Here is a 17,728-nt window from a genome sequence, read left to right as displayed (position 1 = left end):
TGTGAAGGCCCTGAGATTCTGGAACAAACTAACTCTCTTGTTCTCAAGTAGGCCACATTTGGTGATCTTCTGGCATGCTTCAAAAGACACCTGAGTTTTTGGAGAGGGCTAAGGGTGTGCGCCCTACCAGAATGAAAGGGCAGAAAGGAATTTCTGTGGGTGTTTGGCAGGCAAGGTTTCTGTTGTCAGCATTATTTGAATAAGGATTAATTGCATCCTATAGGTAATGAATGTTTGGGTGCCTTGAGTTTTAGATAGGCATCTTTTATCATTTTAAATCTAAATGAATAAAATAGGATATTTGTCTTCTCAGACTGTAAACTTTGTGCAAAGACCATATCTATCTGTATTTTTGTACAATATCTAGGCCCACAGGGCACCAATCCAGCATGGAGCTCTGTAATCAAATACATTAACAGTCAGGCAGACAAAGGGGAACGTTCTGTGAAAGATCCAGGAGGGTGGTGACACTGAAGGGAGTATGCTTGGAGTGACATGGTGGCATGGTGAGCCACCACAAGTGAGCTACAGCTTAGAGCAGAGTTTCCCAACATATGGGACCTAAATATGGGTCGCCATTACATTTCAAAAGGGTCGCCAAGTGTCTCCCCAAGTGGCTCTGCCCTCCCTCCTCACCCTATTTTTGAATTGCCTTGGGTCACCAAGTCTTCCTGAATTGTCAAAATGGGTCCCCATCTGGAAAAGGCTGGGAACTACTGGCTTCATGGGTATTTCCTATCGTATTTCTTACGACATTTTCCAGATGAGTTTGAGTTTGTTTCTTCACCAAGATGAAAAACAATTCTGTTGACCATGAGCTCTTCAGGCAGGGACTGTATGTCTGCCTTTGTTTCAAGCACTTAATACACTGTAAACCACAATAAAAATTAGCTGCACAGTATATATTCTTTTGGCCTGGTGATTGCCTAGAGTGTGATCCCTGGGTAACCAGATCCTCCTTTTACTCACTTAGGCCTGATCTATACTCCGTGGGAAGGTCTAAGTAAGATATGCAACTCCAGCTATGTAAATTACATAGTTGGAGTCGAGGTATCTTACACTGTGTTTCCCTGCAGTCCACACAGCAGGAGGTTGACAGGGGCAGGAGTACTGGTGCTAAATTGAACCCCAGAAGATTGACCATGACAATATGTGCCCTTATTGTCTAGGCTCAAGAGGGTCTTAACAATATTTTTACAGTAACAAGCTCTGTTTATTTAATGTATATTGCACAATGATGACAACAGATGCAGTAATGGATACCTATTCCCTTGAATGTTTGGAGCTGGAGCCAAACCTTCCAAGTTCTTGGCTTAGCCCCTTCTCTGGGACTGCATCCTTTTGTTTATTAAGGACAATAACTAGTGGGGTTTCCATATAAATCATCCATGAATGCATCACTAGGGGATATTGTGCTTTAATCAGGTTGGGATGGGGCAGTTTTCGTTTTCATAAGGCCATGCTGAGCCTGGCAGGAGAGTGTGAGTTGCTAAGAAGCTTAGACTTACCCCCACCTGGGGCTTGCACAGTGCCAGCATTGCACTGCTGGGAGCTGGCATTACCAAGGGAGTAAACTGGAAACACATAATAAACAATTACTTTAATTAGAGCAGCTTTCCTAAAGCTAGAACATCAAAGCAGAACTTTTCATTCACCTGCAATTAACTGCCAACACAAATACAGATTTAATCTACCAGGTGAGTGCTACTTTGTGCTTATGTCAACCAGGTTATGTTGAAATCTGATGTCTTTTCCCTGTGGCAGATATTGTATCAGTGTTGGGCTGTTACCTAATTCTTTAAACCTTGTCTACAATAACTATAGGCCGATTGTTTCTCTGTCTTCTAAAATTTGTATGCTTCATTTCATATGGTATTTATCTTCTAAAATGTGTAACCATAATGATGTGATACAATGGTAGCCCTTGTGTTTAATAAAATGGTCTGATTTTATGTAGAAAAGATCATCTCTGTATCTGCAAGGTTCCTTTTGTACTTGCCAATACTAACTACAAGAAACACCAAATGCTTTGAATTCTATTATTTAACTGTTAGTACCAGACTAGTTACCTAAAACAACTAACGTATTTTAAAGGGCTACTGATATACCACATGGTCACCCTTGTCTCTTCTTCCATTTAATCCTGACCTTGTCCATTGCTATCACTCATGATGTAACATCTAACCTTGGAGAGCAAATATTTTGGGGGTAGGGACCATGTATGTCTGTGAAAACAATGTGTCCTAAGAAGATATAATCATAGGTGGGGAATGAAAAATAGAAAGCAAGGAAGAAGCAAGTGGAGCGATGCTGAATAGTTACTTTATATCAGTCTTTCCTAATAGGAGTAGAGTGAGGAGCTGATCACACCATGGTACAGATATCTAACTTTTGGATTTTTAGTGAAGAGTTGCCATGACTACACCCAAAGTGTAGTAAATACCCTTTTAAAACCTGCCTAACAAGACAGTATCAGCAGGCCCTTAAAGCTAAGTTTTACTTTGCTTCTACAGAAGTCTCATATTACTCTGGGAGATTGTGCATTAAGTCCTCCCTAGAAGGGTTTAAATTCAAGTGACCCTTCATATACTGCACACTAACTGGCCTGTGTCCACCCTGCTGGCATGCACTAAATGGTCCCTGGGAAGTGTTAATGTAGCCCTGTTTCAAACAGTACCACAGTAACACAATAGGGAACTTTTATTGCTAACCTCTGTGTCATGCAGCAATTATCACCAAACCCACAGGTTTGATCTGCTGCATTCCACAGGTAATAATTCCTCTCCCTCCTCCACTATTTAGCCAGAGGAGAGGGAGGAGGTAGCAGATGCTGTTACTGTCCTCAGCAAAGGAGAACAGTCAGTCCAGCTGTAGATTCCTATTAGAAGAGTGAAGTCAGAGGCAGCTAGGTATTGCTAACTATTGTGTGGGGGAGTGAAAAGTTCTCCAAATGGGAGGAGAAAGGAAAGTAGCCGGGCAAGATCTGAAAGCCAGGTTACAGCATCCCAATGCATACCAATTGTACATACAGACCTCACATAATGTTTGTAAGACATATACACAATGAGATAAAGGCAGAAACTGGCACAAATTAATTGTAGTCCTGTGACTCACTTCAGATAGTAGCGCTGTGTTCTAGAGTGAACTTCAACATTTTCAGAAGGGTGGCACAATGTACGAAATGAACCTAAGATTCCCTTCCATTTTCTGATTAATAGTTATAGATTCACAGCTGGATGCTACACATTCCAATAACGATTTATTGCTTCCCTCCCCAGAAGGAAGCGATGCTTTTCTAAAGCTATTTAGTGGTGCCTGCATACATTGATGTACATGTGACAGATATTGCAATCTTGCGCATTATCTTTGGGGACTGGATTGTATTTCCTTTATGAATGGTTTATGTATCACTGCGGGCCAGGGACTGTATGCAGCTCCAGTTTGGAGGGTTACCACAGCTCCTTTAGGAGCCAAAAACAGTAGGGGATGATTATAGTAAATCACTTAGGTTGTAAGCCTCCCTAGAGAAATATCAGTTCTGAGAAGGCTTGCATATACTGGCTCAGATTGGGTCTTCCAGAGACCCACAGAAACAGCAAGGGCTTTTGATATAGAAAAACTGGCATTAAATTGACCCAGCCACTGAAAAGCACCTTCTGTCGAAAGGGAATCTCAACTCTGTGGAAGGACTGGAAAGACTTTGGCCTAATAGTGCCCCATAAGACTCATGCTCAACTCTTGATATGTCGAGTGAGTCTTTAAATCTGTTTATTGTTTTTCTTATATTTTCTCTGTAATGATTTTACCTTAAGAATAAATGAGCTTATCTAGTTTCAGAGGGGTAGCCGAATTAGTCTGTAACAGGAAAAGCTTAAAAAACAATGAAAAGTCTAGTGGCACCTTAAACACTAGCAAAACATGTAGATCAGTGGTCCCCAACCATTTGGGGTTGCCGGGCGCCAGGGGGCGTGGCCGTTCGCCCGCCGGGTGCCCGGGGGGGGCAGGGCCCCCCCCATAGCTGCATTCCGGGGCCGGCGCTCTCCCCTCAAGCGCCGCGCGCCCGGGGCCGGCGCTTCCCTCCCTCCCCCTCCCCCTCCACCAAGCGCCGCGCGCCTGGGGCCGGCGCTCTCTCCCCCAAGCGCCGCGCGCCCGGGGCCGGCGCTGGCGCTCTCTCCCCCCCTCCCCCAAGCGCCGCGCGCCCGGGGCCGGCGCTGGCGCTCTCTCTCCCAAGCGCCGCGCGTCCAGGGCCGGCGCTAGCGCTTTCTCCCCCCCCCATGCGCCGCGGGGGGTGAATCCGCAGCACCCCCGGGGCCGGCGCTCACCATGTGCCACGCGCCCGGGGCCGGCACCGCGCATGCACCACGTGCCCAGGGCCAGCCAGCCCTGAGCACTTGGCGGGCGCAGAGAAATGCCCCCGTGGGCGCCATGGCACCCGCGGGCACCGTGTTGGGGACCACGGATGTAGATGGTACCATGAGCTTTCATGGGCACAACCCACTTCTTCCTGGCAACAGCCTGGTCATAGCTCTTAGAGGTAGAAAGCAATGCACAGGCACTGGCTTCTTGGGGACATCACAGTTTAAGGCAGGGCGCTGTACCGCCTTAAACACCAGCCTTTCCCCACCCCATCAGAAGAGAATGGGGAATGGGACAAGGATCCCTGGCCAGAGACACGTGATGGCTGGAGACCTGACAGGCATTTAAGAAGTGGCCCATGGAGGAGAGGGATACATGTACAGTCACCCTGACCCTATGACAGTAGGCACCTTAGAAATGCTAATAATACAAATAAATAATCACCATCTCATTTTCATGGGTGGAAGATGGACTTTTACAATGGGTCTGTTCTTCAGGCTGGAAATTGGGAAGCGGTGCCCAGACACAGGATATTTCCTCTTAAAACAACCCACAATAGTATGAACACGCATCCTGTTCACCTTGCACAAAAGGTAACAAACAGCAGCAAATCTGCACTTTGGCTGGTCTACTTTCTAATGTAGCCAAAATCTAGCTCTTTGTCAGCAGCTTCACAATCTGATTTGGTATCTGGATCCTGCTTCCAACATTTTTGATCATGTGTCTTACTCGTTGGTATCTCAGTCATCACCAAAAATGCATACTCTAAGGCAGCCATCGGGCCTAGCACTTGATTTTCACATGTGGGCATGGATGAGTTAAGTGAGTTGGTTTGCCCAATTCTTCTGGGTTGCTGCCGGTTTGCATTGGGTCCTCCTGCTGCCAGTTCAGTGATAGTAATATACGACTGAATAAAAGCTGCAATCCTATAAATCCCATCGGGTAATTTTTCGTTCAAAGATCTATAGCACCATAATCAATGGCGTCTTCTAAGTTTATAATACAATGTATCATTCTTTTGATAATAGTTTTTAGTATCTTACCTGTTATAAGTATTGTCCCCTCAAAATTCGTATCCCCCAGGGGACAAATCCAACTCAAGTTAGTGGGACCATTCATATGAGGCAGGTGAGCAGAATTTGGACCGCATATACATCCCATGCAGTAGATGATTACATAGTATGGCTGTACACAACTGAAGGCTACAGACTAGTTAGACTGTTTTGAGGCCTGCTTTATTATTCATCATATGCACATTGCATTTTGAAAACTACCATGAACTATAATCCATTAAAAAAAAAGCATATACAGAGTACATCACGGGTTCTGGGATCTTTACTATTTTCAAAACATATCTGCATTTTAAAATTTCATTATGTAACCACCACCTGTTCCTATTTTCAGCCTAAAAAAGAAAGTTGTGAGCATTTGAGGGCATGATATCAAAAATACCCATTAAATCTGAACAAGCATGAACAAAGTCAGGCACTGACTATAAGTCAAATTCTGCACCATGAAAGACAGAGGGAGTTTTTTGGCTGACATCAATGAGAGCAGCAGTCTACAGTACAGTAGTCTGGGAACTGGAAGGTAAATTCCAGCTCATGGAGACATAGATACCTTAGCTCTGATTAAGCAGCTGCTATAAAATGTAGGGTATCATGGCATGAGGACAGCATGGGCTAGCTCCCCCACATATAATTCTCGCCAAGCCATATATATGCATTTGGGGTAGCTAGCTTGTCCTGACGCTTGTGCTACCATAGCTACACTGTTATTTGAGGGATAGTTTGATCAGTGAGAGCACAGGCATATCTTCTTGAGCTGGAATTACACTTTCCAGATTCAGGGTAGACGCACTCCATGGCCCTGATCTTCACTGACAACCTTGTAGATCAGGAGTGCACAACAATTTTTTTAAGGGAGGTGACCACTCCAAGAATTTGGTAAGTGGTCAAGGATCACACTTTTCTATTATATCAATGGAGGAAGTGCGGGGTCTGGGATGGAGGTTGGCCAGGAGGTGCTTACTTGGGTGCTCCCAGCCAACAGCCCAGCAGGTTCCTCAGCCAGGGTCCCTTCCTTCCATGACGGCTGCAGGCACCATGTGTGGCTTTGAACACAGCAAGGCTGGAGAGGTACTTTGTGTGGTACTTTGGCCAGAAACTGGCCAATGGGAGCTTTGAGATTGTACTAGGGGCAGGGACAATGTGTGAAACTGGCCAATGGGAGCTTTGAGATTGTACTAGGGGCAGGGACAATGTGTGAAACTGGCCAATGGGAGCTTTGAGATTGTACTAGGGGCAGGGACAATGTGTGAAGACAAGAGTGTGGGAGTGGGCAGGCAGGGAGCCTGGCTGAGGCTCCCAAGGCCAGATCAGGTGGCTTGGTGAGCTGGATCTAGCCCACAGACAGTATGTTGCCCACCCCTGTTGTAGATGGATCTATGAGCCTGCACTGAGCTTTACTGAAATCCTGAGGTCAACAGGACCCCAGGTGGGCACAGAAATTTGCCTGTGAAGTTCTCGGTGCAAGAATTGGAGCATAAATTAGTCTCATGAAAATCAGGTCCTCAACTTTCTTTGCACAAAGAAATCTTTTCTTGTTAAAGATGGAAACATTAACAAAGTTTAGAAAGGAGTGTCATATGAAACAACTATAAACACCTGGCATTTATATATTGCCTTCTTACTTTTCCCATGTTGGAAATAATTATCTGCTATAACGTGTAGAACATCTCCAATAACTAGCTAATAGAATCTCACTATAAAATTTATTTTGCATTATTGTGTAGAAAATGTGTCAATTAGAGAACCTAAAATACTATTTATAAACAAACAAAATTAAAAGCTTGCTAAAACTTGTATTCAATGTTCATTGTTTCTTTGTATTTGTTCTAGAAGAATCTCAAGATAGGAATAATCTTCATTTTTCCAAGATAAATCCTGTCAATTTTAGGATTTTCCAATTCCCACAAGCAGTGCTATTACAAATGCCAGGTTTCCACATGTATATATTAAAAATATAATAATTTCATTTTTTATCTAGAAAGGAGAAAAATATTAAAAGTTATTCAAAGAAAATATCAAATTAAATTCTATTTGAACATCAGTTTTACTAACAAGTACATAACAAAGGTTTTGAAAGCTGTACCAGTTTTTCACAAGTTGATAGTTAAATAGAATTGATGTAAGTGCAATACTCTTTAAAATTTAGAAAAGGAGTCACTCTGAAGAAGACTGGAGAAAGAGTGAAGGGTGGAAGCTGTGTGTCTAATTAACAATGCATGAGGGTTTTAAGTACAGGTAACCAGACTACAAATATGCAAATTAGAATTTAACCAGGGTGCTGTGTTAGGAACTGTATACTTGAAAAAAGTCTCATGGGATGTTTTGGGATCACATCAGTTTCCCTCTCCTGAAAAAGAGCACCTCCAGCAATAGTCCCCATCTCTCAACACTGTCACTTATTCAACGTCACTTCACTGCCACTAATTGAAAATTTATCCCAAAGAAAAAGTTAAGGGATGACCTGATAGCAGTCTATAAGTACCTATTTGGGGAGAAGATTTCTGATAGTAGAGCACTCTTTAGTTTAGTGGACAAGGTTTTACAAGATCCAATGGCTGAAGTTTAAAGAGAGATTGAGAGTATGGTACACATTTGTAACAGTGATTGTAATTAATCAATGGAACAACTTACCACATAATGCGAAGAATTCTACTTCACTTGAAGACGTTTTTAAATCATGACTGGAGGTTTTTCTAAAATATGCACTAAGGGCCTGATATAATCATAATATAGTTCTTAAAAGAATCTATTAATTGATCTTCCTGCAGCACCCTAGATTTTGTGTGTGGTGGTTTCCCATTGAGTGCTGACTCAGATTCATTTCAGTTAACTCAAGAAGTCTGACAAAAATCACATTCCAAAGTGCTGCAAGGTATATTTTCAGCAGTATGAAAAATAAATCATTTACATTTTATGTTTTAAAATATGTTACATCAACATTACCTTATTAGGTGGATCTTCATATTTCTCTGAAAAATATAACCAAGAAAATTATGAGTCTTCATTTTACTTCTTGCCTTTGCTAAAAGAAAAAAATAATTCTCCATATGAACTGTTGCTGACATTTACCTTTCTTTTTCAACCAAGCATTTGCATCAAGCATTATGTACGCTAATGCCTCCCATCCTACAAATCCTCCCATAGTTTTGACCATCCACAGGCTGGGAGAGGTGTCAAATAACTGCAGTCCCAGAAATATGGCAGCAACTAAAGAGCAACAAAACAAAGCAACATGCACTTAATATAATACCATCAACCATTCTAGATTCCATTCACAATTTTAACATTTTCCAACATTTTCAATTTTTTTAAGGGTGATTGTTTGATCTGCAAATACCAGTTGTTTGGAACGCAGAATTAACAATGGTGATATAACCCACTAGTTGGTGTATTTTATAGATCCCACTCTGTGCCCTTTCTACGAATGTATGAATGTGGTACAGCTCCAGCTATAGAAACTCCTGCCCCCCACTTCTAATTTCCTGTCCATCAGTCAAGATGAAAACAGAGAGTTAGCTCTTAACCTCAGTGCCTTGATCGATGAAGACTGGTGAGGAGTGGTGGGTAAGTGAATGCCACAGATGGGGTCTAAATGACAAGGCACTACACTTGGAAGAAGGAGGAGCTAATGAGAATTTCTTCCTCATTAGATCCTTGATTTAGTAAAGCACTTAAGTACAAACTTAATTTTAAGCACATGTTTAAGTCCCAATCAAGCCTTCCAAGTTAAGAACAGGTCCTGAATAGGGTTGGTCTTTAGCAAAGTGTTTTCCTGAATCAGGGCTGGACAGCAGACCGGTTAGGGTTTTGTTCTCTTCTTCCCCACCTTTCTTCTTTTTCAGTAGGCCAGGAATAGCAACACCAGCAGTGGTAGCAGCAATACCTGCAGTCCCCATCTGGGAACATGAGCAACAGAGCTGGCTGGTGGGCCAACTTGGCACTTTTGCCTTGGCAGTTTGGATACGGTGCCAGCAGCATTGCTGATGTCAGCAGAAAACAAAGGCTGGCTGGCTTGGGAAGCAGAACCAGTTTCATGCCAATGCGATATTTGGCAAAACACTTCCAATTTATGTTCTAAAATGTTTAAGGTGTTACAGTTTCCTTACATTTTGCTGTGAATCAGTGCATTGTTATACATTCAAAATATAATCAAGGCAAATAACAGAGAATGCTAAGAATTAATTTTAAATTACAAGAGAACCCACATTAATTATAAGTCATAATTACAGTAATAATAATCATATTTTCATTATTATTGCACTTTACATCAGAAGACCTATTAATATTAATTAAATTTAAATACTTGTTAAGTAAAGGCTTTGGACTCTGAATCAGACTCTGTAATAGTTTAAGCAATTTGTAATGGAGCAACTGAAGACAGAAATGAAGACACTTGCTCAAAGTAATATAGCAAAGTGATGGGAGAGCTGGGAATAAAATGCAGGAATCCTTACTAATGGACAACATTTTTTTTCCTCCTGTGGAAAATTTCAATGTAAATGAAAAAAATTGTTTTCATTTACATTTTTCACCAATAGTTTTGACCTGTTGTGAGAAAATGAAAATTGCTTGAAAACCACAATAGTTTTAATTTGGAACCGCAAACCTCACTGAAGTTGTGAGTTGTTAAGTTCTTCATGTCCCCATTCTCTTCGCTAGACACAGGATTCCTTGGTCAGACAGCATCTCCCATGATATACCAAGACCTCTAATTTTGGTGCATCATTGGGGTCCCATGGCTGTGGTCAAGTTTGGGAACCTCTCTGCAGGTGTGTCTAGACTACATGGCTTCCCAAGATGAGGCAGGATGACAAAGGGAAATGAAGTGGTGATTTAAACAGTCACCACTTCATTTACATCAAAATGGCCGTCACGCTGTGCCGATCAACTGTTTGTTGGCACAGCGCGGCAGTCTAAACGGGGATTTGCCGACCCCAGAACCCTTTGTCATTTTACGAGGCATAAAGGATCTGACAACAAAGGGTTCTGGGGTCAGCCGATCCCTGTCTAGACTGCCACGCTGTGCTGACAAACAGCTGATCAGCACAGCGCTGCGGCCATTTTGATGTAAATGAAGCGGTGATTATTTAAATCGCCGCTTCATTTCCCTTTGTCGTCCTGCCTCATCTACATGGCTCCGTCGACGGAGCCATGTAGTCTAGACACACCCTGAAAGAGGAAAATGGAATCTGTAACTCTCATGCGAACAGCAGTAGCATTTCTTAATTGAATTAAAAGTTCTTAGCTGCAACTGAAACATTTTCAAAGTATTTCAATGAAAAATTTTCTGTGGGAAGCAGACACTTTTCACAAAAGAAGTAGTTTAATCAAAAAACATTTTTCTGTCAGACTCCATTTTGATGACATTTTCTTAGCAAGTCTTAATCCTGATTCTCAGTTCTATTCTATACCAGACTCCTGCCTCTCCAACAAAACTGATCAATAAGATGAATATAATATTAAAAATGAAGTAGTAAACCCAGTTCAACAATTCTGGCTTGAATATGTGGGCACTCCCAAGGAGCATCTGTAGTTGTTATAAGTTTATTATATAAACATTCAAACATCAACTTACCAGCCAGGACCTTTATGACGAGAGCATTTAGAGCATGAAACCAGTTAAAAATAAATCTCCTGTTGGTATAATAGAAAAGATGTGTACTTTTATGTTAAAGTGGTGTGATATAGTAGAATTTTACTTCACAATGAAAAACAGACTGTACAGTGAATAATATGCCAGACTAATTTTTCAAAACTCCTACGAGATGATAAACCTCTCAGGGAAACACTGTAGTTCTTAAGGGTATATGATATCATTACATTATTTTGCATGTGAAAACCAGGGCAGAAATGGTAGATGGATCTCATAGGAAGGATTTTCCTATAGAGAACAGCAAAAAGCACTTCTGATTTGCAGTTAGTTACTGAATGCTTGTGCTGTACACAAAAAGTAGCTTTTTCAAGATCCTCTTGCCTTCTCCTACTTTTTGCACTTTCCTCCTGCTGGCCTTCTCACCCTCCAAGACATTCTCACTCTCTCTTGCTCTACCTTCCAGAAATTCTCCATTTGTCTTTTACAATCCAATTTCAAATTATAATTCTTGTAGACAATGTTCAGAGTCTGATAAATCATGCACTACTTATTGTGACCCTAAAACTTCTGAAGACTCCATTGTTCTCTTAAGTGAATAAAAAAAAATTAACACTCCCCAAATTTCAAGGACACCTGACTGTGGAATTCTGATTCGGATTCACTTGTAGTGGAAATGGGTGTTAGCAAGAGTGGATTGGAAGAGAACTAATGCAGTGAAGTGAGATGTTAATTTTTTGTAAGTGGAAATACAAGATGAATCTGAGTTACTATTCCAATATGTGGTTTCAGGGGGTGGAAAAGAGCCAATCAACATATGAATCAAAATCTTTTATGGATATCAAATAAGTTGTTGCAGATCCTAAAACTGAGGGCTTAGAGAGCTCTTTGGTCTAAACGAAAACTAATATGATCTTGTATCCAGAGACAGGTAGATACACTGATGACTACTTCAGCTACCACTCTTTAGCATGCTTAAAACGATGACTGCAGAATCTTGGGAAAGCTGCTTTTCTAACATGTAGAAGCAATCATCAGTCATGGTATAGCGCCTGTTAAATCTGCAGAGGTTGGATGAACACCAGCTTGTCACAGTACTCTCCCTGGTCTAGTGAGAGGCCACAGCAGTAGTAATAGGGGCTTATGGGTTTTGTTGTTGTAGGATGAGGGAGAGTCAGACCCACAGTAATCCCCTGCTCAGACTGAGACTCTGGTCACACGGGTGACAGCATAGAGGTTCTCCAAGTATTGATAAACAAGTGGTCATGGAGGAGCAGAAAGATACACAGACTAGGACAAACTGCATGCACCAGAGAAGGAGGCAAAAAGAGATTTCATCCTCAAATTGGGGAAATATCTTACTGACACCGAACAAACTACGGGAGAGCAGGAGAAGAGTTTATTAATTGGGCTGGTTTCCTTTTTCTTTGTGTTAATGTAGAAAAAAATGGTAAGAGTAGATTAGAATTTGTTTCCACTGCTTGGCTTTTAGGGTTTTTGTGTGTGTGTTTTGTTTGTTTACCATCTCTGGTCTCCACGTTTGCTGGAAGACCTCCAGGCTTTCTATGGAAAGGGTTTAGTGGTTGCAGCTATAACAGTCATTCTTTCTCCAGAACAGAGAATTAGTCATTGAGTTCTGTAAGTGTTCTCAAAACCAAACAATAAAAGTTTAACACACATAGCAAAAATCCCTTCTCCTTTCAATTGCTCAACTAGCACTCATTGACTCTTGTGATAGAATCGTTTCACTAGTTCTACATTTAGTCATCCAGCATAGACAGGGTCAGAGCCATCCTAAAGCTTTCTGGGGCCCTACGCAGCATTATTAAATGGGTGATCCTACACTCCATTGAAGTCAGTGTATCAAGGGAACACAGCCACCATCCCTGCCTGCAGAGTCCTAGAGCTCCACCCGCACTCCTAACATACACAGGTCTATGGTGTGTCTGTGTATACTAGGGAAGTGTGAGAGACAGCGAGTGCACTCAGAGGCGACTGCTGGAGAGGAACACAAGGGAGGCACCAGCCACGTGACCATCTCATCCCGTGACTCATCCCCATTCCTAGCAAGAGGCCCAGGGACAACTTATCCTAAGCCCTCCCCAACACTGCCCTACTCCACCCCTTTCCCTAGGCCCCCACTCTTGCTCTGCCCATCACCCCGCCATCCCTTCTCCCGAGTGATGCGGCCTGATGGACTAGTGGGGCATTGGATGCTGGTAGCAGGGGTGGCCCCCTCCCACACTCACTGGCAGCAGGAAGCAGAGTGACCCAGCCTCAGCCTGGCCTGCTCCCCCAGCTTCCAGCCACGAAGTTCTGCTTCTCTTCACCAGTGAGTGCAGAGGGTGGTCCCACTCATTGCTCTAAACTCCCTTCCCCGAGCAACACAGTGGAGAGCTGGGGGTTGGAGGGCACAGCAGGCTGGGATTGCATCACTTTGCTTTCCCCTCCCAGTGAGCGTGGGGGTGTGCGTGCTTACCCCTGCTGCTAGCACCAGGCCCTCTACTAATCCTGTGGGCAACCTTGGGTCCCATGGAGCCCCTCAAAGTGTGGGACCCAGGGTGATTGCTTGTTGTGGGTTTGGCTTGTAACTTGTTGCATCTTTGTCAGGGTAAGCAGGGGTGATGGGGGCAAGAGGCAAGAAGGGACAAGTAGGAGCAAAGGGAGCAAGTTCAGGGATGCACAGCAGGCCCAGACTGCATGCCAGGGATCTAGTCACACAGAGAGTCAGGGTTTTGTTAGGGAGTGGCTTCTTTTGGTCTTGTTTGAGACAGGATCAGCTTGTATTTTGCATTATTAAATGTCTTAAATGTGGATGCTGATTTATGATGTGGAAGTTGGCAACCCTCAAGTTTTGCTCCTCCTAGTCCCAGAGACTGAACAGCGCAGGCAGGCAGGATACAGGAAGGAGCCCCACTCTGGGCAGCATTGAGCTGGGCTGCTGTACAACCAGTGACTAGCTCTGACACTCGGGGCTCCCTGTCCCTAGGGCTGGGGAGGCAGGGCCAGAATCTGGAGCTCTCAGCCAGCCAGCCGAGGAGCAAGTGAGGGAGGGGTTGGGGAGAAGCCTGCTGGTCCAGTGCACGGGGATCAGAGTCCAGCCATGGCTAGTAAGGAGAAGCCAAAGCCCTAGCCCTTTGCATTGGTCCCTTGCCTACTGCACCCTGGGCTGCAGGTGCCCAGTTTGCTCGGCCTAGGCAGACTGGGTTTGCAGTCTCAATGGGAGGGTGGGGGAAGGACAAGGCAAAGGATACCAAAGTGAGCGGTCCAGCCTGCCTCATGGTAGCAGAGACGAAACCCTTTAAAAGTGGGTGGAAGCCATAGCAACTATCCTTCTTTCTATTTTGTTGCAAAGAAGCCCTATGTGAAGTGAGCAGCTGTATTCAAAGGTCTGTTTTCTCCTGCTGTTGCACAATTCTTTACCCCAACTAACTTCCAGCATATCACCACCTATGGATTTGGCTTCAAAAATCCTACAATTTTCCCTCCGGCTTGACTGATCCACAATATAACAAGCGTGTACTTTTTTTGATAAACAACCCAAGTTTAAACGTCCATTCTGTTGAAGCACTTACGTGTACATACCTCTTACTTTCAGGAGAAGGCCGGAAGCAAGCTATCACTGGTTGAAAGAAGGAAAGAATCATGACAATGCATCCGATGATACCATGGTCGCTTGTATCCTGTGGAAGAGAACAGCGCACAGCATTGACGTTTGGGATTTGGTTTCTTAGCTGCTGCATTTAACAATGTTTCTTGACAGTGAAGGGCCCAATCATGCTCTCAATTATACCAGAGCAAACTTGGACTGACTACACTGAAGTCAAAGAAGTCACTCCAAGGTTATTCTGGTCCACCTGTAAGTAGAATCTGGCCCTTAAATTTCACTGTAAATCCATCAAAAGGCCAGTGCATAGCAATTAATGTTTATTTCCTGCAGAAATCTATAGTTTTAGCTCCACATTATGTAAAGTTTTGAAATAGGTTCCACTCTCTCCCACCAAGATAGGGAAACAAAGCAGACTGGAAATGTAAGTAAGAACAATACTTACCAGAACACCAATCAGAACCTCTTATCCTAATCCCTTTCCTCCAAATTTAGCTAATTCTGGTTATTTTGAGCAGCATTTTTTGTTAAAGGAAAAACTTGTGTTTTGAGAGGAAAAAGTAAGAATATAATGTTACAGTATGTTACACAGTGAAATAGGAGAGGCATCATAGACAGGGAGTTTGGTCACTAGCTATATGGCCTGATCCTGTAAAGCCACCAGTGAGTGCACAGCTCACTTTCACAGGCAGCCCCATTGCCACTGCTCCAGAGTAAGGAGTGAAGTATTACTATTGCAGGATCAGGACCTGTAATTGCAGCAGGAATTGCACAAGCTTGAATCCAGATCTAAAGCTTCTCAAGGTTGGGAGAAACTCTGATTCAGGATGACTACGTAGATAGCCCCATCATAGACAGGATGTTCAGTGAAAAACTTTCCAAGAGTTTCAGAGATTCAGAGGGTTTGGCTCTGAACTTCTGATTCAGGCTCATCTCTGACAGAAATAGGATAGGCAGCTTTGCATACTAGGGAAAGAAGCAGTGCTCCCTCTAATTTTTTATGTCCATTGTGCCCTATTATGAGGTGATGTGTGACATCACTTCCATATTGGTGCACGTCACAAAATTCATTCTGTAGATGGACAGTGTGTGGCAGGGATGAGCTGAGGAGTTAAGAGTGTGGGAGAGGACTCAGGGCTGGAGCAGAGGGTTGGTATCAAGGAGTTAAAGGTACTGGCTCAGAGTACAAGTTCTGGCCTGGGGCCAGGCATGGAGGATTTGGAGAGTGGGAGGAGGCTAGGGATAGGTGTGTGTGTGTGGCGAGGAGTGAGTGTTCCAGATGGGAATGCTCTCACTGCAGAAGTTCAGAGCCAGGTGAGAAGCGCCTCTCCATGGCTGCAACAGATCCAGCAATGCCTGTCTGGAGAGAGGCACCACTTCAGCTATGTCTAGACTATAGCCTTTTATCGGAAAAAGCTACACAAATTGTGCTCCGCAATTTGCGTAGCTTTTTCCAATTGCTTTTCCGGAAGAGATTTTTCTGCCATTTGGCCCCGTCTAGATAGGGCCAAATGGTGAAAAAGCCTCTTTCGGAGGAGCCCATATTCCTCATAGAACGAGGTATGCAGGGCTTCCCAAAAGAACGCATCTGCTCTTCTGCATAAAAAAGCGGAAGAGCAAACACATTCCCTGGATGCGGTGGGGTTCTTCTGGGATACCAAAAAACCCCTGCAGTCTAGACATGCCTTCCATGGCCTTGGTATGTTAAGGGTAGTCTGGGTTGGTGCCTCTCCCCCAGCCACAGCAGCTCCACACAGGGGCTGATGTGCAGTGGTTCCTCTCCTCACTGAAGCCCATAGCCCCTGCATGGGCCTTAATAGGGTGCTGCACAGCAACACAGTTTAGAGGAAACTTAGGAAAGAGGCCTGTATATCTTAGAGATGTGAAACAAACAAGGAAAGACAAGAGGTGAAACGCTGAAGACAGAAGAGGTAAAGAAATCACTTCATCAACTATCCAGTATATCATAATGGCAAGAAATAAACAAAACGAATGATGGAATCCCAGGTTTAGAAGGCACCACAAGGGCCATCTTGACTAAACACCTGCCAAAATGTGGAATGACACGACAAGAGAAATTATATTGCATATGAACAATTTTCTTAAACTATGCAAAAGGGCATAAAAATCGAACAGCAGCGGGTTATAAACTGGAAGGTCTTTAGTGAAATACTCTGTTCTGTATTTAAATTTGGAGGCACCAAGATGAAAAGGAAAAATTTTCTTTCATGTGTTAACCTGGAAAGTTGGTGGGAAGAAATTAGGTAAAACTTACACTGTTCCATCCCATTTCTTCTACAAAGGCCAGCACAAAAGCAGCTATTGTTTCTGCAACAGTTATCACCATCAGAAACAAATGAATCTAAGTAAAAACAAATGACAGGTTACTGAAACTCATCCATAGCATATGTTAATATGTTTGTTGTTTTGCTGAAACAGTACAAATTATTCTATTTTTATCTTTGATTATCAGTTAACTCATGCCGCTTCACAAGTGTGTGTGTATTGTCCAAACAGAATTTCTTTCATTTTTTTAATGACACCACTAGAAAACATTGGTTAGTGTTTGCCAACTAACTTTTTTATAAATAGTTTGCAAAATGTCTATCTGCAGTCAATGAATTAACTCTTTTACTGTAAATATTTGAACTTTTAGAAAACTCTACCATACAGCAAGTCATATGATTAATCAGCAGAAATGGAATTCTCAAATTTATCAGCCTATCCCAAACTATAAAAATAGCTATAATTACCATACTTCTTATTAAACCAAAGGCTTATATATAGTTAATTAATAATTTCAGAGATTTATATAAAGCAAAAGGAGAGAATTTTGCCTCTGAGGAGGAAGTAAACATAGCAACACCCGTCCTCTTTCATCCCTTCTCTACCTATGGTACATCGATGACATCTTTATGATCTGGACGCATGGCCAAGAAACACTGGAGATATTCCACAGAGATTTCAACAACCTACACCCCACCATCAACCTCAGCCTGGACCATTCTACACGAGAGATCCACTTCCTGGACACCACAGTACAAATCAACAATGGAAAATTAGACAGCACTCTCTACAGAAAACCCACCGACTCATACGGTTACC

The 17,728-nt window shown here is 43.0% G+C and overlaps 1 protein-coding gene across 1 annotated transcript in view; it reads right to left on the bottom strand.

Moving 5' to 3' along the window:
* Positions 1–6,634: 6,634 nt before the first annotated feature.
* Positions 6,635–17,728, bottom strand: part of LOC102446348 (putative ferric-chelate reductase 1) — a 49,828-nt gene continuing 38,734 nt past the window's right edge. Inside the window, exons 11-16 of the mRNA XM_075936604.1 lie at positions 16,899–16,985; positions 14,602–14,699; positions 11,002–11,060; positions 8,496–8,633; positions 8,370–8,395; positions 6,635–7,400 (exon numbers count right to left, since the gene is read on the bottom strand). Coding sequence (XP_075792719.1) covers positions 7,311–7,400; positions 8,370–8,395; positions 8,496–8,633; positions 11,002–11,060; positions 14,602–14,699; positions 16,899–16,985 — 498 coding nt within the window. The 3' untranslated portion in view covers positions 6,635–7,310. The remainder of the gene's footprint in view (positions 7,401–8,369; positions 8,396–8,495; positions 8,634–11,001; positions 11,061–14,601; positions 14,700–16,898; positions 16,986–17,728) is intronic.

The sequence above is a fragment of the Pelodiscus sinensis genome, chromosome 9, assembly GCF_049634645.1.
Source record: "Pelodiscus sinensis isolate JC-2024 chromosome 9, ASM4963464v1, whole genome shotgun sequence".
In the NCBI taxonomy this organism is placed as follows: domain Eukaryota; kingdom Metazoa; phylum Chordata; order Testudines; family Trionychidae; genus Pelodiscus; species Pelodiscus sinensis.
This window is presented reverse-complemented; position numbering and strand designations above follow the sequence as displayed.